The 26,904-nt window shown below is 39.0% G+C and overlaps 1 protein-coding gene across 2 annotated transcripts in view; it reads left to right on the top strand.

Annotated features, from left to right (window-relative positions):
• Window positions 1-26,904, top strand: part of KCNIP4 (potassium voltage-gated channel interacting protein 4) — a 401,680-nt gene that overhangs the window by 180,671 nt on the left and 194,105 nt on the right. The window contains exon 1 of one of the 2 annotated variants that reach the window (XM_065404841.1): window positions 11,416-11,527. The exons of the other annotated variant lie outside the window; for it this stretch is intronic. Within the exon in view, the coding sequence (XP_065260913.1) occupies window positions 11,416-11,527 (112 nt within the window). Of the gene's footprint in view, window positions 1-11,415; window positions 11,528-26,904 lie in introns of those variants that run through there. 2 annotated transcript variants of the gene reach the window in all.

Consider the following 26,904-nt stretch of genomic DNA (forward strand, 5'->3'; position numbering starts at 1 on the left):
GCATAAATTAAGAAAATTACTTCCCTGGGTTTCAGCCATACTTTCTATTGAACAAATTTTCTGCTGCAGATCCCTAGTCAGTTTTCCATGTGCATAAAACTGTGGATTATTACTGATGAATGGAATCTTTACCAGATATTTAACAGGAAGGCTAAGGTTGTTACCAGCTCCAGAATTTCTGTAATAAATTCTGATCTGGCACTCAAAACAAATACAAGAAGCAGTTCAGTTCAGTATGCATTATACTTAGTTTTTTTCTGTATTTACTTAAAAACTTCACTCTTTTCTGGCTGACTGACATTTCCCTATGGAAAAGTGGAGTGCAGAAAGAAGGGCAGCTAATTAAATCCCTCCAAACTTTGTCTCTCTTTCTAACTCATCAGCAATTTCCTTTTTTAACTACGTTTGGGGGGAAAAAATCAAATAGCCAGTTTCTAATGAAGTACTGTTCCTTACTAGTCAATTATGTCTCTTCCTTAAATTAGTTATAACACTAAGCAGATGCCATCATTTAGGAAAAAATTATAATGCCTGTATGTAAATTGATAGATGCTCTCACCTTGAAAAATGTATTCAGTTTTGGTCACCTCATCTCAAAAAATATATAGCAAAAATAGGAGGTATCCAGCGAAGAACAATGAAAATGATTACAGGCAAACTTCTATTTCAGGAAAGATTGAAAAGACTGCAACTGTTCAGTTTAGAAAAGAGATTGATAAAACAGTTGAGCATTCCTATTTACCCTTCCTCATGAATAATTACACTGGTCTACAATTTTTGAGAAGTCGTCTGCTTCAGAGATAAAATGTGCTATTTATTATGTATTTTGATGTGCTGAATTCAAATATGACAATTAAAACAACTGATTGGCTACTGTTTCTAAGATATTTAAGTTTTTACATTTTATGTCTATGTATATTGTGTAGATAGTAGAGTTTTAATCATAAATTGTAAACCTAGGTCTTTTCATGTGTTTATGGTTGCTTTACATGATAATATTTCACCTGTCCTGTTTATGTAACACTTTAAAAATCAGCAAAAGGGTTATATAAATAAAATTTATTATGAAACAAAAGGCAAAAAACTATTATGTACATAGTTTAGTCCTATTCAGTGTCTACTCGGCGTTTCTTGGCTTGTCTCTTGTATTCATTAAATGGAGCATCTCTTGTCACTGTCCAGCAATAGTCTGCAAGCATTGATGGGCTCCATTTGCCCTGATAGCATTTCTCCATTGTTGCAATGTCCTGGTGAAATCGCTCGCCGTGCTCGTCGCTCACTGCTCCGCAGTTCGGTGGAAAAAAATCTAGATGAGAGTGCAAAAAATGTTTCTTTAGTGACATGTTGCAACCAAGGCTTTTTGTATGCCTTGAGGAGGTTTTCCACCAACAACCTGTAGTTGTCTGCCTTGTTGTTTCCGAGAAAATTTATTGCCACTAACTGGAAGGCTTTCCATGCCGTCTTTTCCTTGCCACGCAGTTCATGGTCAAATGCATCATCTCGAAGAAGTTCACGAATCTGAGGACCAACAAAGACACCTTCCTTTATCTTAGCTTCACTTAACCTTGGAAATTTTCCACGGAGGTACTTGAAAGCTGCTTGTGTTTTGTCAATGGCCTTGACAAAGTTCTTCATCAGACCCAGCTTGATGTGTAAGGGTGGTAACAAAATCTTCCTTGATTCAACAAGTGGTGGATGCTGAACACTTTTCCTCCCAGGCTCCAATGACTGTCGGAGTGGCCAATCTTTCTTGATGTAGTGGGAATCTCTTTATCCCATTCGCAGAGAAAACAGCAGTACTTTGTGTATCCAGTCTGCAGACCAAGCAAGAGAGCAACAACCTTCAAATCGCCACAAAGCTGCCACTGATGTTGGTCATAGTTTATGCACCTCAAAAGTTGTTTCATGTTGTCATAGGTTTCCTTCATATGGACTGCATGACCAACTGGAATTGATGGCAAAACATTGCCATTATGCAGTAAAACAGCTTTAAGACTTGTCTTTGATGAATCAATGAACAGTCTCCACTCATCTGGATCGTGAACGATGTTGAGGGCTGCCATCACACCATCGATGTTGTTGCAGGCTACAAGATCACCTTCCATGAAGAAGAATGGGACAAGATCCTTTTGACGGTCACGGAACATGGAAAGCCTAACATCACCTGCCAGGAGATTCCACTGCTGTAGTCTGGAGCCCAACATCTCTGCCTTACTCTTGGGTAGTTCCAAATCCCTGACAAGGTCATTCAGTTCACCTTGTGTTATGAGGTGTGGTTCAGAGGAGGCGGATGGGAGAAAATGTGGGTCCTGTTCCATTGATGGTTCAGGACCAGAAGTTTCATCCTCTTCCTCTTCCTCGTCTGACTCAAGTGAGAATGATTCTGGTGCATCAGGAACCGGCAGTCCTTCTCCATGGGGTACTGGGCGTATAGCTGATGGAATGTTTGGATAATGCACAGTCCACTTTTTCTTCTTTGACACACCTTTCCCAACTGGAGGCACCATGCAGAAGTAACAATTGCTGGTATGATTTTGTGATGCAAAAGTCACTTCACCACAAACATAGCAGAAGTTATCTGCACTGTTCACACAAGTACGAGGCATCTCTGTTCACTTTGGCTAAACAGAAATGTGTCCCTTTGCAAAATCAAACACTGACAAATAAAAGAGCACGACACTGTATGATTTCTAGAGCTGATATAGGGCAATTTGTTCAGCAGAGTGATGTAAGCTTCGTTATGATTGCTTCATCCATGACTTCTAGAAATAACATGATGCAATTCATATCATGTATGATGCAATACCAGCTTCAGATTGCATCATTCATTGTTTTGCCTAAAAAGCAAGTACTGTCCAAACCCAGTCATAGATTTATTCATAGATCCAGTCAAAGATGTATTTTAGTCATTTCTGGTTTAAATTGAGATCCCTTCCCTTTACAACTCACTTATCCTCCGCCATTCCCAAGTCAAGAGTCGTATATACTGACCCAATAGCATATCTTGAAAACTAGAGCCAATCAACAATTTTAAGCATCATTTTCGTTCTCAGTGACTCAGAATTAGTAAAGTTTGACTACATTTATTTCAGAAGCATTTTGGCTGTAGAGCAGTGTTACAAAAGAACAAGGGGTAACTAAAAAGCAGAAAATTGTATAACTTGGATTATAAGGTTTTTGGCGGGATCACCATCTTTTTTTTTTTTTTTTGTCCTATATTGCCTAGTACTGCCTAGCATAATGGGATCCTGGTCTACCTAGGGTCCCTGGGTGCTGTGGTGGTGGTGGTAATAATTATAATAACTAATAATAAATTTTAAAACTGATTGAAGAAAATATATGTACACATTATATAATTAGTGTGTAACTCACTACTGCAAGCTGAAATTGAAGCCAAGAGTTTAGTAGGATTAAAAAACAGATTTAGATGTTTATATGGATAATGAGAATGTCCACAGTTACATCAGATACAATTTTCAAAGGTCTTATAAACCTTCAGGGAATAAATCAGCCACTAACTGATTGGGCTCAGGGGAAGTTACTTTCTATCAGCTGTTTTTTCCATATTTGTCTGCTTCAGGGTTCCTTATACCTTCCTCTGGAGCATTTGGTACCAGTTACAGACAGGATGTTAGACTAGCTGGAGTACTGTTGTGATCCAATATGGCAATTCCTGTCTTCTTGCCCCACTTCAGTTGTATGAAACTATTGAAACCATTTTCAGTATTGGTTTTCTACTTCCAAACTGTACAGACAATGCACTTGGGGAATATCCTGATTAACATGTTAACATTTGTTTTTTGTATTGCAGTAACATCTAGAGACACATCTACAAAGCAAGAAAAAACCCAGATCAAACCAAAATCCACAGCAGAGAGTCTCAGAGTCTGTCTTGGGCTCATACTATGGAGCTAAAATCAGCAATGTAGATGGTCCTGCTCGAACTGGAGCCCGGTCTCTGAAACCAGTAAGGGGGTTTTAGCCCTATACCACAAGCTCAAGTCAGTTGGCCTGGGCTCTGAGACTTGCTGCCAGGATTTTTTTTTTTTTTTGCATTTGAACATACCCTAGAAGACCGGATAAGGATATGGGCTCCATTACACTAGGTACCATACATGCGTCCACACAACAAAGATTTAAGTGCTTGAACTCTACACAGTCCAGTCTAATATTTAATACACCATCTTTACACATGACATAAATGATGTTACTTCTAATATGTGTAGGAATAAGTAGGATATTGAAAAAGAAGAATCTTTTTTTCCTGTGGAACAAATTGCATGTAGGAGTTTGGGGGCTGGATTGGTCCAACAGACACTGTCTCTACTGAGGAAGCTACAGATCCACAGCACTACATGGGAGCTCCAGGAGGCACTGTGCCTCAGGAGAGATGCTGTTGCCTCCAGTACTGTGGCACATAGGTGCCTCCATGGTACTATTAAGAGGGAAAACTTGTGTTTCCTGTGTGACCAACCAACTGCTCTGGCCTACAGGGAAGGAGGAGGGTGGGGCAGGGCCAAGACCTCAATCACCTCCTCTTGACCCTTTTGGGAGCTTCTGGCTCTGCTAGTAATGCTAGGTTCACACAGCCCTGGGGCTTGGCACTTACATGCAGCCTTCCTACCCTCCCTCCTTGCACACCTGTGAGGGGAAAGAACAATTTAGCCCTGTGCTTCTTTTAATGTACATAAATTATTTTAAGAGTAATCTGGAAGGATATTAATAGGAGTTTTTCCAGGCATAGTGGACTATTAAAGACTCCCACACCAGTTTGTGAAACCCAGATGAGGCTGGTATTAGGTACAGTACCTGCATATGCAGTGCTTAGTAGTAATTTTAATTGCTTAAAAAGCGATCCTTGAATTTATAAGCAGAGACTCTCACATAGGAGTAAAGTGCTTATTTTACCTCTGTGTTCAGCGCTGGTGCGACCACTGCTGGAATACTATGCCCAGTTCCGATGCCCACAATTCAAGAAGGATGCTGATAAATCAGAGAGAGGATTCAGTGAAGAGCCACGAGAATGATTAAAGGATTAGAAAACATGGCTTTCAGTGATACTCAAGGAGCTTAATCTATTTAGCTTTACAAAGAGAAGGTTAAGAAGTAATTTGATCACAGTTTGTAAATACCTATAGTCAATCTAGCAAAGAAAGGTATATGACACAGTCCAGTGGCTGAAGGTTGAAATAAGGCAGAACGTTTTAACAGTGAGAATAATTAACTATTGGAACTACTTAACCAAATGTTGTGGTGGATTCCCCATCACTGACAATTTTTAAATCATGAGGGGAGTTTTTTTTTAAATGATGTGCTCCAGTTCAAACAGGAATTACTTGGGGGAAATTCTATTCAGGTGTTAGGCAGAAGGTCAGACTAGATCAGGGGTGGGCAACCTGCGGCCCGCGGGCTGCATGCGACCCATCAGCGTAATCTGCTTGCGGGCCGTGAGACATTTTGCTGACGTTGACCATCCGCAGTCATGGGCTCCCCCCGCAGCTCCCAGTGGCCGTTGTTCACCATTCCCGGCCAAAGGGAGCTGCTGGAAGCAGCAGCAGAGAAGTGTAAGCAGAGAAGTGTCTGGGTTTTTTTTTATTTATTTATTTTATTTTATTGGATATTTTACTGAGTGTTTTTGTGCTGGTGCCCACAAGTCTGCTTTTCTGGAAAATAAGACTTTTTAAATTTTGCTTGGAGTGCTTGTACAGACACTCCCATAAAGACATACCATAGTAATGTTTCTTAAGTGGTTCTCAGGATGTAAAATAAGAGAGAAAAATCACACTCGGTTGTGGATTCTAAGAGTGCTCAAAATACAAACAGTGGCTGTACTTGAGTGATAACCTTGCCCAAATTCTACTTTACTTTCAAATGCTATGAGGCAGGAAATTTTCACTTCTTATTTATTTTTAATGAATTGTTTACAGGAGGAATTCAGCATATTTTAATACCACAGTTGAAAGTGTTGCATGGTGCATTAAATATAATGCTGCTTCCTTTTCACCTGCATGCACTTTTGTGTCATGTCCATATTGCATTAATTTGCAGAGCAGGCACTTTGAGGCTCACCAAGTACATGGCTGTGAGCCCCTGACTTTGAGAATATCAATGCTAAGTGTAACTTTCTTTAAAAATAACCAAAAAAGTATGTGTCTAGCCCTTTTTACTGTGGAGATCACCTTGGAAATGTAAACTGATTTTTAGAACTGAATCTTAGAAGTGTAGGACTGGAAGGGACCTCACAGGTCATCTAGTCCAGTCCCTGCATTCATGGCAGGACTATGTAATAACTAGACCATTCCTGACAGATGTTTGTCTACCCTGTTCTTAAAAACCTCCAATGATGGAGATTCTGCAACCTCCCTAGGCAATTTATTCCAGTGCTTACTACCCTGACAGTTAGGAAATTTTTCCTAATGTCCAACCTAACCCTCACTTACTGCAATTTAAGCCCATTGCTTCTTGTCATATCCTCAGAGGTTAACAAGGACAATTATTCACCATCCTCCTTGTAACAACCTTTTGAAAATTGCTATCATGTCCTTCCTGCCCTAGTCTTCTCTTCTCCAGACTAAACAAATCCAATTTTTTCAATCTTCCCTCATAGGTCATGTTTTCTAGACCTTTAATCATTTTTATTGCTCTCTTCTGGACTTTCTCCAGTTTGTCTACATCAGCGCTTCTCAAACTGTGGGTCGGGACCCCACAGTGGGTCACGACCCCCTTTGAATGGGGTTGCCAGGGCTGGCTTAGACTTGCTGAGGCTGAGGTCTGAAATCTGAGCCTCACTCCTCAGGGCCGAAGCCAAAGCCCGAGGGCTTCAGCCCTGGGCGGCCGGGCTCAGGTTACAGGTCCCCTGACTAGGGGCTGAAGCCCTTCAGCTTTGGCCTCCCTTCCCAGAGCGGTGGGGCACCGACTTTTGCCCCCCCCCCCCCAGGGCAGTGGGGCTTGGGCGGGCTCAGGCTTCGGTCCCCCCTCCTGGGGTTGTGAAGTAATTTTTGTTGTCCGAAGGGGGTCACGGGGCAATGAAGTTTGAGAACCCCTTGTCTATATATTTCCTGAAATGTGGTGCCCAATACTCCTGCTGGGGTCTTATCAGCGCATAGTAGAGTGGAAGAATTACTTCTCGTGTCTTGCTTACAACACTCCTGCTAATACATTCCAGAATTATGTTTGCTTTTTTTGCAACAGTGTTACACTGTTGACTCACATTTAGCTTGTGATCAACTATGACCCCCAGATCCCTTTCTGCAGTACTCCTTCCTAGGCAGTCATTTCCCATTTTATATGTCTGCAACTGATTGTTCCTTCTTAAGTGGAGTATTTTGCATTTGTCCTTATTGAATTTCATCCTATTTGCTTCAGACCATTTCTCCAGTTTGTCCAGATCATTTTGAATTTTAATCCTATCCTCCAAAGCACTTGCAACCCGTCTCAGCTTGGTGTCATCCACAAATTTTATAGGCATACTTTCTATGCCATTATCTAAATCATTAATGAAGATATTGAACAGAACCCAATCCAGGACCAACCCGTGGAAGACCTCACTCGATATTCCCTTCCAGTTTAAGTTTGAACCACTAATAATTACTCTCTGGGAATGGTTTTCCAACCAGTTATGCACCCACTTTATAGAACTCCATCTAGGTTGTATTTCCCTAGTTTGTTTCAAGAAGGTCATGCGACATAGTAAGACAAAAGCCTTACTAAAGTCAAAATAGACTACATCTGCTGCTTCTCCTCTATCCACAAGGTTTGTTACCCTGTCAAAGAAAGCTGTTAGATTGGCTTGATGCAATTTGTTCTTGACAAATCCATGCTGACTGTTACTTATCACCTTACTATCTTCTAGGTGTTTGCAAATTGATTGCTTGTTTATTTGCTCCATTATTTTTCCAGATACTGAAGTTAATAAGCTGGCTCGTCTATAATTCCCTAGATTGTCCTTATTCCCCTTTTTATAGATTGACACTTATATTTGCCCTCTTCCAGTCCTCTGGAATCTCTCCTGTCTTCAATGAGTTTTTGAAGATAATCGCTAATGGCTCAGATATCTCCTCAGTCAGCTCCTTGAGTATTCTAGGATGTATTTCATCAGGCCCTGCCAACTTGAAGACCTCTGACTTGTCTTATTTTTAATTTGTTTTGTCTCTATTTTAGCCTCAGATCCTATCTCATTTTCACTTGCATTCACTATGTTAGATGTCTAATCGGAACTAACCTTTTTGGTGAAAACTGAAACAACCATTTCCACATTTTCTGTTATTGTCTTTTCCGCCCCTCACTGAGTAATGAGCCTAACCTATCCTTGGTCTTCCTCTTGTTTCTAATGTATTTGTAGAATGTTTTCTTGTTACCCTTTATGTCTCTAGTAGTTTAAGTTCATTTTGAACCTAGGCCTTTCTAATTTTGTCCCTGAATGTTTGTGGTGGTGGTTTATATTCATCCTTTGTAATTTGACCTACTTTCCACTTTTTGTAGGACTCTTTCTTGAGTTTCAGATATTTAAAGATCTCTTGGTTAAATCAGGGTGGTCTCTTTCCATACTTCCTATATTTCCTATGCAGTGGGATAGTTTTTCTCTTGTGTCCTTAATAATGTCTCTTTGAAAAACTGCCAACTCCCTTGAACTGTTTTTTCCCTTAGACTTGCTTCTCATGGGATCTTACCTACCAACTCCCTGAGTTTTCTGAAGTCTGCCTTCTTGAAATCCATTGTCTTTATTCTGCTGTTTCCCTTCTATCATTCTGTAGAATCATGATCATTTTGTGATAAGGTTTTAGTGATTTGTTTTCTTAAAGAGTCTCCTTTCACTCACACACAGCTGCCAGGGCTGATCAGTGGGACCCATGAAATACATGGCTTTTGGTCCCTCAAATTTTTAGAGGGACTCCAGATCAGTTTGATGACATGGGAACCAGAGAGTAAGGTACCACCTGGGCTGCTGGTAACTGCAGTCCCTCTCTTCTGGCACATCTGCTGAGCAAGTGGTGGGGCTTCTGGTCCCATTTAGGGGAAACTCAATAACATGAGGTGGCCTGATCTAGGAGATAAGCCAGAATTTAGAGTTGGAGAATCCTTTATTCTAATAGTGTGTCTAACACTAGTTAGTGGGGATAATAATGCTTATCTCTTGGGCTGCAGAATGTTAGGATTAGTTTGTCAATGTCTTTAGAGCACTATGGGTCATATATTCAAACAAGCTCAGCTTTCATTGGAACTCTCAGTATGTTAGTTGCCGAGCAGTTTTGAAAATCTGACCATAACTAAATGTTAAGCATTATTTGAAAGAGAGAGGAAGAGGGGGAGAAGCCTAAAGAGACAGTGGGATAGAAGAGAGAGCAAAGGAGCCAGAGAGATGAAAATAAGGAGATCAAAGGTGATGGAGACAAAAGAATGGGAAACAGTGTGAAATGGGAGAAAGCTAAGGGGTGGAAAGCAAAGGGGGGTGAATAGAAAAATGAGAGAAAGAGGGAATGAAATGCTACTTTTTCAAAGAAAGAAGAGCTTGTGAATAAAAACAGTGCACAGAAATGAGAGAGAATAGAAAATGAATATGGAGATGGATCAAATGGGTCATTTATGGACAATGAGAACTAAAGGGGATAAATACCAGGAAGATTAGAATAAGAAAGAAGATGCACACAAAATATTAGTGAATTTAGTTTATTTATGATCCACTATTTTATTGTGCTTCTTCTGCAGATATCCTATATCTGTTAGAGGGGGAATAGAAAGGATGGCTATTTTATTTACCTGAATATGGCTGAATACGCTGGATTCTATAGTTAAACCATTGGAGGGAAAAACCCTCTACAAAACCAGAGAAGATCACTTTAAATTAACTTGAATACACACACGCTTCTTCAATGAATGAACCTTTCAGCTCCTAAACTTCTGGTTTATATGGTGGGGGAAAAGGTTGTTGGTTTGTTTTATTTTAAATTGCAACTCTGTATAGCGTTAAGTCTGAGGTGACAGACTCCTTTCTCCTGCAGCAAAGGAGGCTGGTGGTAGCCTGAAGACTATTTCCCCCTGAGCATCTATTCAAGTTGTTAGATAATAAATTGTTTTGTTAATTTTTCAGAGGCTTCCTGCAAACAATGGAGGTGTCAGAACTTATCAAAAAAGTTAGCAAGAATCTTTTCTAGTGAATGCTGTTAGACAACCTAAATATAGGGGTCACTACTAAACCCTAATAATTCTATTATATAATTAGACATTATTGAGGATGGACCAAGATTCACCTTATGGGCCTTCCCTTGATCCTTATTGTGTTGCCTTGTATCCCAGTGGACGAGACTTAGTTAAATTTGGAGGGTGGAAGTGGAAGTAATTGTTTCACAGGCCCAGCCCTAAAATGCGAGAAGGCTCATTCTGCATAAATAATTCTTACAGCATGCACTGTACATTATATATCTTATTTCTATTCATTTGAACACACAGAATAGATTAATTTCATAAAAACCTAATGATAAATCAGCCATGGTAAAGAAGAGCCTTTTTCTTGATGTGTAGTTCGGGCTTGATCCTGGAAGTTGCTGTGTTCCTCGTGGTAGTTGAGCATCATTAAATTCAATTAAAAACTATGAAAGTGCAGGCTCAAGCCCTTAGTCAAAAAAGAAGCACTTCTGGTGTCTAAAAGACATACTGTACCTATGTTGCAAAAATTGGGGGTTGGGAAGGCGTGCCCCTTTTACAACATTACATTTTGTTAAGCAGGGACACTAGAACATCATGTAAAAATGTTATCCTTTAATTTCATTGTCATTTTCATTAGAGATTCTAACTAGGCTCTGGTGGTGTTCAAGAAGAAGGGACACGGCATTTGTAAATACCATGCACTAAGATGCAAAAGACAGTATTTTTCCTATATGCAGAGTTTGACATGTGAAAACAGATGTCTTCAGTAAACTGGCATTTGTCAAATTTAACCAAAAAAACAAAAAACAAAAACTGTTAAAATAGGTTCTTGGGTAGAATCCTAAAGCATGAGTCTAGGAGCATTAGACTGCACAGTGCCGGTAGCAGTGTGCTCCCTAGTGCAAGTTTCCTGGGAGTGTTTCTTTTTCGAACTGACACAGCAAAGTCTCCAGTTCTGAAACAGATGTTCTTCCAGCAGCTCTGAAGTAACATTACTTGCTGGATACAATGTCATATCAAGGGGTTAGTGGTCCACCTCAGCGTTCTAAGAGGACTTACTGCTAATGAAATCAAATGCTTAGAGAAGCATGAGATGCAGGACTTTAGCTAGTATTTTGCCTCAACTAGGGTGGTCAGTTAATTTCCACAGTACAGCACAAGGTTGCTTTTCACCATTGCAACTTTTTTCAAAACAAAATATTGGTAAAATCCTCTAATTTCCCCCTGATTAAGAACTGGCTTGAAGACTGGAATGATTTGTTTGTTTGAAGAATGTTGACGTTAGAGTGGGAATCGGAGGGACTGCAAACAGTGGGTATTGTTGTGATTATATTTGCGTCTCTGAAGCTGCTTCATTTGCTGGGACTGATTGATTTTTCAGAAGGTAAAGTGGTCAATCACTGTTTGTGCTGTTTGTAGTATCTAGTCTGCTTAAAAGCTGTCTACGTAAAACAGACTGCTAGTCTGATATAAAACCTGTAAGGTGAAAATGCTTGAAAAAGTGAGAATAACCTGTGGACTGTGAAATCTTGTTTTTGTTTGTTTCCTTTATCTGATATTTTAAAACAGAAGTAGAATCTAACATAGGGTTTATTATATACAGTGTATTACATTTTACAGCGTATCTGCATTGAAGTATGTTGGAAAGGTTGAAAACACATGTATCTATCAGTTACAATAACCTTTGAAAGCTGCTCACTAGTAGAAAACTTAATACATCGAGATTTATCATAGTTTGTTTTATAAAACTGAGTGCTCTTCTGCTTTGATATATGTTCTAAAAATAATTATTCTGTGTGTGTGTGTGTGTGTGTGTGTAACCTATTTATTTGATTAGACTGTCTGTTCTCTATGTATATAGGGACATAACATGTCATCTGTTAATAAACAGAACTTCCCTTTAATTTCAATACCAGGTTCTGTTTAAAACAGTGCAGACCTTGGTACAGATACTAAGCATTGTTTCATGATACTGAATATGTTATCGTCACATTTGCTAATTAAATTTAGTTCTAAAAATCAAATTATACTGTCATCTACTCTAATTTCTGTCTGAATGCTGTAGTAAACAAAAACCATTTATATCCTAAAGCTTGATTTTGTTGCTGTGTAAATACCAGATATTTACTGTAACTTCGGCACTTTCTGGTACTTTCTGGTCATAGTCAGATAGCTAAGGAGAGCACACTACTTTTCTGAAGCATACCTTTTTTCTTCATAGTGGGAAAAGATCTTTGACTGATGGAGATTTGAAAAATCACCTCATAAAACTGTTCATCGTACTGATGAAATGTGAAATATTTAACCTAGCATTTTTACAGTTACTGAACTATTTAAGTAATTCATCCTTAAAACCGCATGTGAGAATTTACATCATCAGGCAATAGCAAAACTTTCTACTAAATACTTTTTTTTATGGAAGTGTGACATTCTTTTTCAAAGTTCTAAACTACAGGTTAATCTGTCCCTCATAATACTCACATTTTTTTCTTTTAAACTCTGGGCTGTGTAGATTTGCACATAAGCATTCAGTGTTTTTAAACTTTCATCTTGCTTCATTGCATGACAACTCCAGCTTTATAATTGATGGCAATAAAGTATTTATAGAAAAAGGATAAAATACAGAATTCATCCGTTTAGTAATTGAGTTTGTCCCTTTTCTTAATTCTTCACAAAGTCATATTGTGATTAAGTCTGAGAAAATGTTCTATATGTTACAGCAAATGCAGTAAATCATGCCCCTAAAAAAATCTGCTAGTAATAAACCAACCCTGTAAGAAATAAAAAGTGCAGTGTGATATACAATAGGAAGCATAACTATTCAGGGTTAGGACTAGAATTATGTAATTAATTCCAACCAATGGTGTCATGATATTGCCTCACATAATATAATAATTGTATTTAAAATCACCCAGCAATATGGAATTGACAGATCTGTACAGGAGAAAAATAACAAGATTATAAAACACAACAAAAACATTATAATATTACTAGTTTGACTAGCAGCAGTAGTTAGCGGGATTTCTTACCCCAGTGAGGCCTGTTTCATGCTCTTTCACTTATCCCTTACTCCGGCAAAATTCCCCCTAAAGTTAATAGGAATTTTGCCCGTGTAAGAAATTAATAAGGAGTGCTTTGCAGGACATTCATAACTTACAGCATTCACTGCAGCTTTGCCATTGACTTCAGTGGGACAAGGATCAGGTCCTAATAGCCAAATACTGATCCATTGCACAAAAGGAGGATTGTGTATTTAGATCAAAATGGAAGATAGAGGATTACCCCCCAGATCCTGCACGAGGCACCTGCACAAGCAGGCCAGTGCAGCAGCCCTTTGTTTGTTTATATTTATAGGCTTCCCGTTGGTATTCATCAATGTAAGATATAAGCATCCCACCTACACTAATGAATTTGTCTTGACAACACCACTGAAACATAGGGAAGCATTTTTATCCCTATTTGACAGTTGTGGAACCTGAAACACAGAGGTGAAAGGGTAGAACTTCAGGGGGCGTAAACTGTCATAACTCCACTGAACTCAATGAAATTATGACAATGATGCATGACAGTTTACACCAGCTGATGATCTGCCCCAGAGAGACATGGCTATGCTCACTCAGGAAGTCTGTGGCAGGGGTGGGAACAGAAATCAGATTTCTTGAGTCTCAGCCCAGTGGCTTACCCACAAAATTATCCTTCCTTCCTGTTTGAGATCAGTGAATTTGCACAGTTCCTGGATCAGTCAATCATACCCTTGCCAGTTCCCCAAGCTTGCTCTCCTTTCCTCTGTCTGCATTTAGCTGAAAAGGGCTTTGCTGTCCCTTTACCTGCCTCACTGCTTCTTAATCTATCCACACTGTGGAACTGTAGCACTTTATTGATTATTTAATTACTATCATTTATAATAAGATAAAAAGGCCCTCATCTACTATTCCAGGCCCATTGAACGTTAGTTAGTTCCCCTACGGATACTACTGAGGGAAAGACTTCCTGCACCAGTGCATGTAGCGAGCACACACACCTAGAATAGAATGGACATGAACAACAGTTACGAAAAGGTAACTGTCTTTTTTTTTTTTTTAAGTATAGAGTGTATTTTTGAATGTTTTCTCACTGTGTACATCAAGTCAACCAGTTTTGCAATCAGTTAGGAGCTATTCCTCTCCATCACCTTCCCCTCTGTTTACTATTGCAGAAAAAAAAGCCCTTAAACGGGTTCTTTAAAATCTCTCAGATTATGACACGCTGTCCAGCTCGAATGCCTTCCAGTTGTGGAAACTTGGAACTGGGAGAGAGTAGTCTTTCAAGAAGGCAGGTCTCAAGCCATTGAGAACTTCCTAAATCAAAACCAGCATTTTAAGTCCCACCTGGAAACCCACTACTTATATGTGAGATGCTCAGGTAATAGTGCTTATATAAGTACCTAAGATAAATGGAGTTCCATTTAAACTTTCACGAAAACCAGGAGATTACCAGCTCAAGAATTTCATCTGATCTCAACAGGGGGAGAGCTATATCTCCTGTAGCCAGGACCTGCTTTGAGCTTTAGAGATAAACAAACATATACACACTTTAAATTGCACCCAGAAATAAATTGGCATTGGGGATAACATACTGTCAGCTGTTCTTCTAACCGTGCTTCAAGCATCCATATAACGAGTATGTTATAATACCAAAGTATTGTATCTTGTGTTGTGTGTGTTCAGATGTAGTGACCTATAGAAAAACAAAAGCTGATAATAGTAAAATTTACTGTGTAAAACTTATGATTCTGCATACCTTTCATGGTTGGTGTATCCTGGACTATACCTACTACCATTGTCACTCTCAGGGGGGTTTTAATTTTTACCTGCAGTATTTCTGCTGCTGCAGAGAAAATGTGTGTGGCCTTATTTTAGGTTGTTACAAAAAGCTGCTGTGAAGTAGATCATATACTAATAGTTTTGTTGTCTCTCTAACCTAACCTTCATTTTCCATTGTACTTCCTCCAGCCATAGATGCCCTCTATTTAACCATTGCATTAAGCCTTCATTAGACTTGGATCTATGCACTACTTTCTTCATTACATGGCTGATATGACCAATCTGCCTATTATTCCTAATTTTTTTAAAAATAATGTCATTAGTGTAACAGAGCGTTCTCTTCTTTCTGAACAATGTGTTTAGCACGTAGACAGATGTTGCAAATGCAAATACCAGTTCACAAGCAATCTGTATTCCCTTTTTAAACACCTCAAAGCCTAGGCACTAATCTTGTAAATCCTTTTGCATGTGAGTAGTTATACTGATTTCAGTGGGTCTGTCATGCAGATAAAGTTATTCATGTACATGTTTGTAAAACTTTGGGCATTAATTTCCCTGAAAAACACAACCCTTTTAAACATTCCTGTAACTTGACTTGTTAATTATACTTTGCCCTTCTGCAGGTACAAGTTGGAGAAGGAGCTATTTTTCTGTTGCATACATACATGGGTTCTGCTCTCAATTTGACCCTGTATTATATGGACAAGTTCACCATTGCCACGCTCCTTCTTGAGTGTTTTATTGCTTGCTCAGTATTTAAGAATACCGAAGAAGCCATTAAAAAGTAAATATTTGCCATTTCTTTCCAAATTTACCATAAATATATCCTCCCTTAAGAATAGGAAAACTAGTGATATCCCAGATATTGGCAAATGCTGACTTTATAATGATAACCACTATAAAAAATTTTCTTGTTGTTGAATTCATAAACTGCAACGCCAAAAGGGACTCTTGTGCTCATCTAGTCTGGCCTTCTGTATAACACAAGCCATAGACCTTTCCCAGCATTTTTCCTAGAACATATCTTTTAGAAAAAGATCCAATTTTGATTGAACAGTTGTAAGTGATGGAGAATCCACCACAACCCTTGATAAGTTGTTCCAATGATTAATTACCCTCATGGTTAAAAATGTATGCTTTATATCCAATCTGAATTTGTGGAGTTTCAACTTCCAGGCATTGGTTGTGGTTTACCTTTCTTGGCCAGATTGAAGAGCCTATTATCAAATATTTGTTTCCCATGTAAATACTTAGAACTGCAGTGTAAGGCACAAAGGGAGCAATCCAACAGCTTGTTATACTCTTGAATGTATTGGAACTGTAGAACTGGGGCTTTGGTGTCAAAGGTAACCTTGTTTCTTTTATCGTTTGGTATGCCTTAGCCCTTTTCATGGCTATGGTGTGTGTTCTTGGGTATTTTTTTCCCTGTTCATGTGGGTTTTCTTTCTTTTCTTTTTTTTTTTTTTTTTTTTTTTTTTGCTAACATACAAACCTAGTATACATATACACAGACTAAGAACAATTTTTCAAATGATAGTGCAATGACTGGACTTGCATAAATTTGCAAAAGATGTATAATTTAGACACACTATATGATTCCAAAATTTTGAAAAAAATCACTGCTTTTCCTTTAATTTTGTCAATAATATTTTAAAAAAATAATTCCAAAAGAAAATATTGTGTACAGTATGTTGATTACCTATGCACACTTGTGTGTGTGTCCTTTGAATAATAGTCATCTGACTTAAGTTGCAGCAGAAGTTTTTTGTTCCCAGCCTTTCCTCCCTTTCTTGGGCAACCTTTCATCCTCTTTACTAAAGACATTAAATGGAGTGCACTCAATTAATTCACAGTAATCATTTTGGGATTTGGGTTCCACCCTGATTCTCACATATTGTACGATGATAGAATTTCAACTTCTCAGATGAATAAGATCAATGAGCTACACTGTACAAAAGCAAAGCTAATTTTTTCAGAGGTTATACGTGTTGACCATTTTATTCCCTTAGCAGGATATTGTGTACAAGATGGCAGTATTCATAGTAAAGTAATCAACCCACACAGAAATATAGATTTATTTCTATCAAAGCAGCAGCACCCCAAGTACTAGTGATAAATGGATATTTCTACATGTACTCTTATATTAACATTTTGTACTGTTAGGCTACTAGCTTTTGACATTTATATGTATCCTGTTTAAAGTTTGAATGGGGATGAAATTATTAAAAATACTGTTCTAAGACTTTCAGTTAAATTTTTTTCACCAGGTTAAACTTATATCTTATGGAAAAATGTTTAAATAAAAGTGGCTGAAAAATCATGATGAAGTCAAATCCATAGTCCAAAATCCTTGCTTTTATGGGCTTTATCCAATTGCTGTTGTCGCAGTTTCAGGGTAACGTCACCTGTATTCCTCCATGGTCCCTCCAGAGTCCCCATTTAAAGGATTCCTACTACCAGCTGTTATCTCTCTTTGGCAGAGAACTGCATCTCGCTCTCTCCTGACCAGGGGTTTTAAGGTTGCACAGCTCCCTGGATTTACACTGTGATAGCCTGAGCAAGCCAGACTGCCTGAGTAGACCAATGCCTGTGCTTTGCTTTCTCTCTGAAGGCTAAGACCAGTGTATTTCCCACAGTTATACGTTGCCACTTACATCCTTCTAATCAAACACATTTATTCTTAAGGCAAAAGCATTACAGAGATAACATTTAAATCAATAAAAGCCTGCATATATGCTAGAAAGCTTACCAGAGATCATTCCCAGCTTCAACCTAGGCTCTGGCAGGTTTCAGTCCTTGAAAAAACACAACTGGGTTTTCCCATGGTTATAAATTCATCCGTCTTAGATCCAGAAAAAAGGCTGGGCTGATGAGCAGTTTCTTTATACAGCTCAGGCCTTTGATCTTGGCCTTCTGTAACAGGTAATCTGCAAACAATACCCCCTCCTCAGGGCATTGCTTCAAAAGGTTGAGTTTTTGTATAAGGGGAGCTAGGGAATTTGCATTAACATCTCCCTAGGAAATCCACTTAACACTTATTGTCTCAAAATTTGATACTTGTCTGGCATATTTTCAGTGTAGTCTTTTGAACTTCCAGGCTTCACTTATGTTACATTTCCCCCCATAGAGAGTTGCATATAATCCCAGCCCACAATAATACATACATTTGATACAATTAGGTCTTTCAAGGATATTACCCTAGGTGTCACTACTGTTGCTTTGTAATATTTATATAGCAGTAGCACCCAGAGTTTCTAATCAGGCCCATTATACGAGGTGGTTTAGAAACATACAGAAAGACACAAATTCCTACCTCAAAAAATGTATAGTCCAAATGCTACCTTTAGTTCATACTAAATGCATTGTTGCACTGCTCCAGGATCAGCCCATGACGGAGTTTATGATTCAGAGAGTCACAATCTCCTTCCTGCTCTCCTAGTGGCTCTGGAGGGGGGATAAACAGCAACAGGACAATATTGGTAGCAGCATATGATCTTTGACAATGTCTGCATAACTACATCATTGGGAGCATTGGAGTTAGGGGTGCAAATTAAAGGCAATGCCCTTTCCTACTAAACTGCAAGAGGAGAGGGGTATAGAGGTTCTACAAAGCTGGCTTTCCCCTACACTAGGAAAAAGTAGGGGGCATACCAGCACAAGGGAGCATGGGGGCACCTTATATGCAGGATGGGCCACATGCAGGAGGGGCAGGGGAACAATCATAATATACAAAAACAATGAGGAGTCTGGTGGCACCTTAAAGACTAACCGATTTATTTGAACATAAGCTTTCGTGGGTAAAAAAACCCCCACTTCTTCAGATGCATGGAGTGAAAATTACATAAATATACTGACACATGGAGAGAAGGGAGTTACATTACAAGTGGAGAACCAGTGTTGACAAGGCCAATTCAATCAGGGTGGATGTGGTCCACTCCCAATAATTGATAAAGAAGTATGGATTGGATGAATGGACTGAAAGGCGGATAGAAAGTTGGCTAGATTGTCAGGCTCAACAGCTAGTAATCAACGGCTCGATGTCTAGTTGGCAGCCGGTATCAAGCAGAGTGCCCCAGGGGTTGGTCTTGGGGCCGGTTTTGTTCAACATCTTTATTAATTATCTGGATGATGGGATGAATTGCACCCTCAGCAAGATCACAGATGACACTAAGCTGGGGGGAGAGGTACATACGCTGGAGGGTAGCGGTAGGGTCCAGAGTGACCTAGACAAATAAGAGGATTGAGCCAAAAGAAATCTGATATGGTTTAAGGGCAAGTGCAGAGTCCTGCAAGAAGGAAGAATCCCATGCACTGCTACAGGCTGGGGACTGACTGGCTAAGCAGCAGTTCCGCAGAAAAGGAACTGGGGATTACAGTGGACGAGAAGTTGGATATGAGTTAGCAGTGTGCCCTTGTTGCCAGGAAGACCAATGGCATATTGGTCTGTATTAGTAGGAGCATTGCCAGCAGATCGAGGGAAGTGATTATTCCCCTCTATTCGGCTCTGGTGAGGCCACACCTGGAGTATTACGTCCAGTTTTGGTCCCCCCCACTACAGAAGGGATGTAGACAAATTGGAGAGAGTCCAACGGAAGGCAACAAAAATGATTAGGGGGCTGGGGCACATGACTTACCAGGAGAGGCTGAGGGAACTGGGGTTATTTAGTCTACAGAAGAGAAGTGACGGGGGGATTTGATAGTAGCCTTCAACTACCTGAAGGGGGGTTCCAAAGAGGATGGAGCTAGGCTGTTCTGCGTGGTGGCAGATGACAGAACAAGGAGTAATGGTCTCAAGTTGCAGTGGGGGAAGTCTAGGTTGGATATTAGGAAACTCTATTTCACTAGGAGGGTGGTGAAGCACTGGAATGGGTTACCTAGGGAGGTGGTGGAACCTCCATCCTTAGAGGTTTTTAAGGCCCGGCTTGACAAAGCCCTGGCTGGGATGATTTTGTTTGTGTTGGTCCTACTTTGAGCAGGGGATTGGACTAGATGACCTCCTGAGGTCTCTTCCAATCCTAATATTCTATGATTTCTATGATGAGGACGTGTCAATACCAAGAGAGGGAAAATTGCTTTTGTAGAGAGCCAGCGACTCCCAGTCCCTATTCAAGCCCAAATTAATGGTGTTAAATTTGCAAATGAATTGTAGCTCTGCAGTTTTTCTTTGAAGTCTGTTTTTGAAGATTTTTTGTTGAAGGATGGCTACTTTTAAATCTGTTATTGAATGTCCAGGGAGATGGAAGTGTTCTCCTACTGGCTTTTGTATGTTACCATTCCTGATGTCTGATTTCTGTCCATTTATTCTTTTACATAGATACTATCCGGTTTGGCCAATGTACATGGCAGAGGGGCATTTCTGGCACATGATGGCATATATCACATTAGTAGATATGCAGGTAAATGAGCCCCTGATGGTGTGGCTCATGTGGTTGGGTCCTCTGATGGTGTTGCTAGAATAGATATGGGGACTGTCTATGGTGATCAAAATCATTCCTATACTAACCATGCTAAAATATTCTGCTTATAAGAATCAAGCAATCTGCTTATAAGAATCATTTCAGGGCAAACTGACTACATATAATACAATACTCAATCAAATGCAATGACATGTAATAAGCCAATAAAGCAGTTTTGAATTTGATAATATCTCATGTCATTAGGCATATAGCATGTATGAAGTATAATCCCTGTGTAGAAAAAAAAATTGTGCTGTTTATATGTAAGTCGACATATCAGGAAAAGAAAGATGCTTTCTGCAGATGAAATACGCCACCTTCTGGAGTTCTACCAAGACCAGCCAAAGAAATGCAGCTCAGAAATTGGGCATTCCACAGCCTTCATTATATAATAATCTCAAAGACAGGGAGAGCAACATACAAAATGAAGGAGACAGAAAAAGAATGTGGTCAGGCAAGGCAGCTAGGTTCGAGGTGGTATTTATGAAGTGAATCAGAAGTGCCAGAAAGAGAAATGCTGCCCTAAGAGGACTATTGGTGATGCAGAAAGTGGAAGAACTGCCGTGGTACTGGATGTTACCGACTTCAAGGCCAGCACTGGCTGGTTTGAGCGCTTTAAAAAATGAGAGGGGATTATTTTTAAGAAAATGCATGGAGAAGCCCAAGATGCAGACATTAGGTCAGATGAAGAATGGTTAGAAAATGAGTGGATCGAAATTAGACATGACTTCGCTTAAGAAGACATTTGGAATACAGATAAAAGTGGAATTTACTTTCAAGTCCTGCCTGATGGCACTCTCACCTTTAAATCACACAATAAAAAAGGAGGAAAAAAGTCTAAAGAAAGAATTACTAATCTGTTTATCTGTTCCATGACTGGTAAGAAAAAGAACCTTTTCATCATCAGGAAAAGTCAAAGCTGACTGTGTTTTTAAAATGTGAGACATCTTCTAGTCTACTACACTGCCAATGCAGCTGCCTAGATGAGCGGGTATCTATTTGATTAATGGCTGGAGGACGTGGATCAAAAGTTGGGCCAGAAAAGGAGAAAGATTTTGCAACTTGTGGACAACTGCAAAGCCTATGTGACAAAAGATGTACCACTGAGGAATATCTGACTTGAATTCCTCCCAAAGAACATAACTTCTATCCTTCAGTCATGTGATCATGGAATTATCAGAACTGTCAAGGTGTACTTTCGCAAGCAAATGGCTCACATGGTGTTGCACCACATTGATGAGAACAACAATGCTAATGCTGTGGAAACTTCTCTCTGATGAGGACATTGTGACTGATATCAGAGACCACTTTGAAGTGAAACTCGAAAATGATGCAGAGACGAATTCTTATGCTGAGGTAATTGTCCAATCCTTGACTCAAATAAAGGATGTGATGTAAACTTTGACAAATGACGTATTGTACAGGGGCTTCAATGATCTTAACCTCCTATATCACCTTGAAAAGGAGGTTGACAATGTTGTGGATCGTGCAGTGATCTAGGGAACACTGGACAAGTTTGTAATCAAACAGTGACTGTGTCACTGCATTGTGAATTCACAGTGCCAGACATGAACTCCAGAGAGAGACGGTGGACGGTGACACTCCAAAATAAACATTAACGTGAGTCAATACTGTTAAACAGTGGGTTTTGTTGTTTTACAATTATATTTATGATATAAAAGTCAGTTTAATTCACTTTTATATGTTATGTTCGTTGCCGTTTATTTGAGAGATTTTTTTAAAATTTGTATCTTTGTATACTTAAGAGGTAAATAGCTCCACTAACTTACACTTTGTGTAAAGTTGTAACATTCTGTACAGTATTAATTACTGCCTTGAATAAAAGAACCAGCCAAAGGATTGGTGGTGATAATAAAATTAATAGCGTGTTGCTCAGTTAGAATATTGGTATGATTTTGTTCCATGTTAAATATATTTAAAGTCTAAAGAATTTAGTTATGGTAAATGAGGTGATTCTCATTTAAATAAAAAAAACAGTTGTTTAAAACATAACGGTAGATTTCATCCATTCTTTGCAATTCCACTTGTAAGAATCAACTGCTTATAAGAATCAAATCATCTGGGATGGATGTGATTCTTATAAAAGGCATGCACTGTATATGCATTTATTTCCCCTTATAGAGCATAAAAGATTAAAAACATATTGATTGTTCCATGTGCCCTCTATCTAATCATCATTAGTTGGGTGATTCCTTATAAGTGTCCCAACAGAAGTGTCTTGAATAGAGATTTGACTGAGAGGATTGATGAATTTGGGGAGGGTGTTCTATGGTGCATGGAAGAAGGTAGAGCAGTGCATGTGGGGAAAAATGATCAAATGGGTAGTTGAGGTTGGCATCACACAGGAACACAGTAAGTGGCCTGATTTCCACAGGGAGCATTTCTGAAAATGAGGCCACTTTGATTTAGGTAACTAAATATGGATTTAGATGTCCAAATTTAGGTACCCAAGTTTAAAAATGTGGTGTAAATAGTGATGGTTCTGAGTGCAATGTCTGTTCGCAACAGAACTTTGTTTCTTCTCTTTGTCTTGCCATTTCAAAATGCGTAGTTCAAGTGGGGTAAATATTTTTGACTTCTCTTTAGTTATTCAAGTCATATATCTACCAAGCATTGTTCCTAATTGTCAAAATTCATTATCCTATGTACTGTTGTCCAGAAAACAAACGTCATCATCCTTCTGATTAGTTTAAAACGTTTTTATTAAAACTTTCACTATTTGTTAAATGTTGTTTGTTAGATTTCATTCCGGTTATGCTGGTCATGTTTTCTAGGCATAACGTGAGAGTTAATAAAATACATAACATCTTTTACACACACAAAAAAGAGAGAGAGAGAAAGACCTCCTAAAACTTTACCAGGCCCTAAAAAAAGATTACAAATCAATCTATCCCCTCCTTGACACCCATTCCAGAAAAAGCTAGGAATACCAGCTGAGTCCTTTCAGCATACTCTGAAAGTTTTCTGGTCCAGGCACTGGCAAACCTGTTGGGGAAGTAAACTCCACAGCAAAAGACCATTCATCACAGAGAATGCCCAGCCACTAGGCCCTCCAGGTAAAGGATAGGAAGCTGTTGCCTCTAGCTCTTCAAATAAGCCCAACTACCATGATAGTCAGAGGGAGAAAAGTGGACTCAAGTATCCAGGACCCTGTTTTAAGCCACTTCATACAGAGAGAACAACTTTTTATAGTCTTGCCTCTTGAATAATTTCTCACTCTTATTCCAATAAAACCAAAACTTTACCCCGCAAGTACTTAGAGGCTGTATTTGACACAAAACGATTCATACTGTACTATTACTAGATTACAAAGTTGTACATTTCCGAGGAAAAATGAACCCAATAATGGCTTTATTACTTTCTTCGCATTATAATTAAATTAATAAAATAGGGCATCACTCTCTGCTTAAAAATGATTTCAAGGTGATTAAGAGAGTCTAATTCTACAAGTGAATGAGAAAATGAAGTGCTGTCTCTGCCTTTTAGAATTTGTGTGTTTGTGGGGGAGGTAAACAAAAAGTAATAGCAATAATATTTACCGCTCTTTTTTAAGTCACATCCATTTTGCAGTGGGGTGAAATAGGCTATATTGCACCTTTTGTGCTTTATATAGTGTTAATATCATTTTTGCCAGAGAGGGAGGGAGGTAGGTGTGTGTGTGTGTGTGTGTGTGTGTGTGTGTGTGTGTGTAAAACACAGATTTTATATATATATATATATAATAAAAAAACCTCCAAAGTGATAGGGGGAAAATATTTCAGAATAATGGAACTCAGCAATCCGTAGAACTAAAATGGTGAGTTTGGGAAATACGGACAAACTTCATCTATCTTAAAATTGTTCATTAATAAATATTTTGCATGTATATAATGCTTTCCAGGTGAGAATTTCAAAGCTCAATGAAAGGTGGCTAAGTATAGTATTTTCATGTAGAAATGGGGCAGCTGAGGGAATTAAATTCATTTCTCTTAGTACCTCTCTCTGTTATAACATAAATGAATGTTGTTAGCCCACATAAGTAATTAGCATTTGCCTTAAGTAGATTGGGAAAGCTAGTTGAATTATATCCTTATGAACCTCCTATCATGTCTGACTTGATTTTCAAGTGTTCAGCATTCCCAAGTGGGACTAGATTTTTCAAAAGAATTTACCACCTGGCAGCTTCCAGTGGAGAAGCTTTAGATAGAAGCTGAGCTCTTTTGAAACTATCTCCACTTACTTAGCTGCCTAAATGGAAGCTGCTGGGTGATGAGCTCTTTTGAAAACATGACCTCTAAATTTACAATGGGTGAAATTCAGCCCACTACAGAAGCCCTGCAAAAGACGTATGCACAATTTAAATCCCACTTATGACCTCATAACAGGGTTTAAGTGGTGCATAGGCCTTGTGCTGGCCTTCCTTGCAGAGTTGAATTTCACCCAATTAGATCTTGCGTAATGCAGGGTGTGCCCACAACTCCTTCCATTGTAAAGTTGTTTCTACCCTTAAAAGAAAGTTCTTCCACTCCTGAAACATCATTATGTGGTGACAGCAGAGAGCAACTTCGATAATTTGTATACCTGCATGTTAAGTAGTTTCAAGACCATTAAAAACAGTTCCTGGTGGGTACAATTTAGGGAAATCATTAACCTTCCTCTTATTAGCAAGTCTCTAAACATTAATTCCCATCAGGTATATAATATGAACGGTGCAACTTTATATTTTTAAGAGACTAGAGAGAACATATTTATACTATGGTGAAGAATTTATGTGATTCTATGATTATGCTCTTTGGATCTGTGAGGAAAATGTCAAACAACATTTATTTGTGCAGGCAATTTTAAAGTTGTTTTATTTGTAAAATTTATTTAACTTCAAAAGGTTCCAAGATTCTATAACCATTTTAGCTAGTAGTGAAGTGCTATGGATTACACTGTGGGAGGAAATAACTACTAAATGCTTAGTAACTATTCCATCTCATGTCTGTCAATTCTGCATGTGTTTGGTGCTGATCAACTGTGTGTTGTTTAACAGTGAGATTCATGGAGAGAAAGTACATAACTGAATTCATAACTATGGAATCTGATTCAAAGGTTATAATCCTTGTTGGTTCAAAATCACAAATATTCTGCAGCAGTACTTTTCAAAAAATTTTCATTTGCGGACCCTTAAATGTCGCATGGAGGTGCAGATCCCTTTGGAAATCTTAGACATTGTCTGCGGACCCTCAGAGGTCTGTGGACCAGAGGTTGAAAACCGCTCTTTTACAGTTCTCAGAAAAGCAATATCTGTGAATCACAAGAGATTGGGAGGGGAGCACCATCGCACTAGCTTTTATTAGTGTTCTCTACTGTTTAAATTAGCATATTAAGTTTAAGGCCAAGCTATTACTAAAAAATTTCTTTTTTTGTCAGCTCTGATTCTTGGTGGCATGAAGCAGGTAGGATTTTATGTTTAACAAATAAAAATAGCAGCTTTGATGCACAAATACATTCTGAGATCAGTTTCCTTCCATTCCTAAATTATTAGGATATTACAGAATAAAACACTGCAAAAGCTGTAGATTAATTCAATGTTTATGTTCTACATTGGTACTGTGAGGTAGTGGTGCCCCCTCTGCCCAAGTGTGGTGCAGCACCTGGGCTCATATAGCCTAGCGGGGCTGTCAATCTATTCCCGGTGCCTGGGAGTCTGAAAACTCTTTCTTCACTCCCAAGTCCATCAGCGGTTAGTAGGGGAATCCAGGCACAACTACTCCACTGGGTTCCAGTTCCAGATCCTCAAGCAAGATAGGCAAGATCAGCCTTCTTTGACTCTGACAGTGCCCTGAGCTTCCTACCTTCCCCTGGATCTCTACAGGCTCTCTAGCCTATCGGTCAGTTCGTCCCCTCCTGGGCTGTTGTCTCTGGGGAGCTCTTCATTAGCTTGCTGGCAGGAGCTCCTTTGTCCAGCCTGCTCACTCCTGATTGTCTTTTTTGTCCCTTGCTAGGTAGAACTCATTTTGTGTCTTAGCCTTTTCGATTTTTTCCCTACATGCTTGTGCTGTTCTTTTGTTCTCATCCTTAGCAATTTGCCCATGCTTCCACTTTCTGAAGTATTTCTTTCTGATTTTCAAAAAAGGGAAGCCACAGGGAATGCTCTGATTGAGCTCAGCTCCACTGCAACCTCTGCCAGCAAGGTCACTGTGGCGATCCTGCAGGAGTTTAAAGCTGTGCTCCCTCAGTAAAATCCCAGGAAAGCATCTAAGTGAAGGGTGGACCCTTCCAATTCCCTGAACCAATGGTGGTGAATACATTTAAATCACTCTGAAACAGATAGAGAGACGTTAAAAGTAGGTGAGATGTATAATTAACCAATATAGGAAGTAAAAAAAAGGCAGATAAAAGTGGACTTCTGCAAATGGGTAAAACTGCAATTTGTTCATATATATGAACCATATTATCTTTTTTTTTAATTTTATTTTATATCAATATAGATATAATCTGAAGGTCATTGTTTTGCC

This window comes from Emys orbicularis, chromosome 5, assembly GCF_028017835.1.
Source record: "Emys orbicularis isolate rEmyOrb1 chromosome 5, rEmyOrb1.hap1, whole genome shotgun sequence".
NCBI classification, from domain to species: Eukaryota; Metazoa; Chordata; order Testudines; family Emydidae; genus Emys; species Emys orbicularis.